This window comes from the organism of the source record quoted next (genome assembly GCF_019968955.1).
Source record: "MAG: Porospora cf. gigantea A chromosome Unknown PgA_NODE_6761_length_1611_cov_2681.61, whole genome shotgun sequence".
Classification (NCBI taxonomy): domain Eukaryota; phylum Apicomplexa; class Conoidasida; order Eugregarinorida; family Porosporidae; genus Porospora; species Porospora cf. gigantea A.
Window position 1 is genome coordinate 1 of NW_027151831.1, and position 1611 is coordinate 1611.

The 1611-nt window shown below is 54.5% G+C and overlaps 1 protein-coding gene across 2 annotated transcripts; it reads left to right on the forward strand.

Annotated features, from left to right (window-relative positions):
- Nucleotides 1–598, forward strand: KVP18_005006 (uncharacterized protein; the record flags this gene model as incomplete). Of its 2 annotated transcripts, none has more annotated exons than XM_067949287.1 (1): nt 1–598. In XM_067949287.1, a coding segment is annotated over one exon (598 nt), but the record flags the coding sequence as incomplete, so codon positions are not given. The 2 variants fall into 2 exon arrangements, with proteins under 2 accessions (XP_067806996.1, XP_067806997.1); XM_067949288.1 differs by having other exon boundaries at nt 146–598.
- Between the last annotated feature and the right edge of the window lie 1013 nt (nt 599–1611).

Consider the following 1611-nt stretch of genomic DNA (forward strand, 5'->3'; position numbering starts at 1 on the left):
AACGGACTTCGATGCAAATCGATCAACTGCGTTCTCAGAGGTTTTGTCCACTCGACCCGCCTGTTATCCTGCTGTTCTGGCATCTGTGCTGAGCTCGGGTCAAAAGGACCTCGCCACGCTGGAGACGATTCATGGTCTTCTTCGGATGCATGGCGAGGTGGACAAGCTGCAGATCGTCGCTGACAGCTTGCCTACAGCTGACGCGGGAAGCGTAGCCTACGCGCAGCGAATGGGAGTCGCCCGAGTTCTGGACATCGTTTCCCTAGAGATCAGCATGAGAACCCTGCTCAGCCTCGATTTGCTGGGTCATGCCTACGAGCATGCCACACAAGGTCGTGCGGCCGACTCTGACAACGCCACGGTCTCCGCTCAGTACGTCGCATTCTTAACCAGTCATGACTCGCTGGAGTACTTCCGCTGGTGCTCCCCTCTGTTGCTCTTCGTAGAACGGTTTATGGACGACTTCCTAACTGCCAGAAGCGCTCAGATCACACAAGCGATTACTGCCACGTTGACTGCAGTCAAACACTCTGTGAAGGCCGAATTCCGCCCTCTACTCGCCAAAACAGCTCTTTCGTGTGTTTTGTGTGACTCTTGACCGCAATTCCGAACAGTCTCCCTGTTTCATACGTCAGATCGTCGTCATTGTGCATAAAAACACACAGCACGAAGAACGGCAGAACATTCAACACACACTTGTGGGAGATACTACTCCCTCCTTGAGATTCAAGCAAACATGAGAATGCCTCACCAGCTGATCCAAGCAGACTGTTGTGGGATTTCCGCTGCAGTGTTGCCTCCTTGAGATTCAAACACTACTCTCAACTCGCAAACATGTGAATGCCTCTTAGTCGGCGACGGGAAATCATCCCAGACTAGAGGACTGGGGTCGATTCAGGACATCCTGCGTCAGGCGTCACTGGACCATGCCTGCGTCAGGACTGGAGGGCGACAACTCGCCACATGAAGGAAAAGTGCAGGGTTCGAACGCGCGGGGTTACCCCCAACGCCTCGGCCAACTTGTCTTCGATGTACGGCCAAGCAGACGTCAATGCACTCTACTTAAGTGTGATCGTTACCTTCGGGTTGTGCAAGTTATAAATGAGGGCTAACAGTCGTCTACGAGGTACCCATCACGCGCCCCCCCAGAGTCGTCAGACCGAATCCGCTTCAGTTCACGCGTGGCGCCGTCAGTCGGTGGAAGGCCTCAACGGGGCCGTTCCCTTCGGGACGGTAGGCGGTGGAGTGGGTGAGGCGTGTGCCGAGTCGGTTTCGATCCCCGGTGCTTGTATTTGTTGATGACGTATCCTTTCTGTGTGGCGGAGAGTTGCAGCCCTCTATTCTTGACGCAAGTATGGTCTAGCGGTTACGATGCCTGCCTTACACGCAGGAGGTCCCGGGTTCGATCCCCGGCGCTTGTATTTGTTTATGACGTTTCTTTTCTGTGTTGGCGGAGAGTTGCAGCCCTCCAGTCCTGACGCTGTTACACTAATCACTCGAGTGCAAAGAGATAGACACAAAGGAGGTGATCATAATAGCAGCGCGTAGTTTCGATCCACGGACCTGGGGGTTATGAGCCCCCCACTCTTCCTCTGAGCTACGCTGCTGACG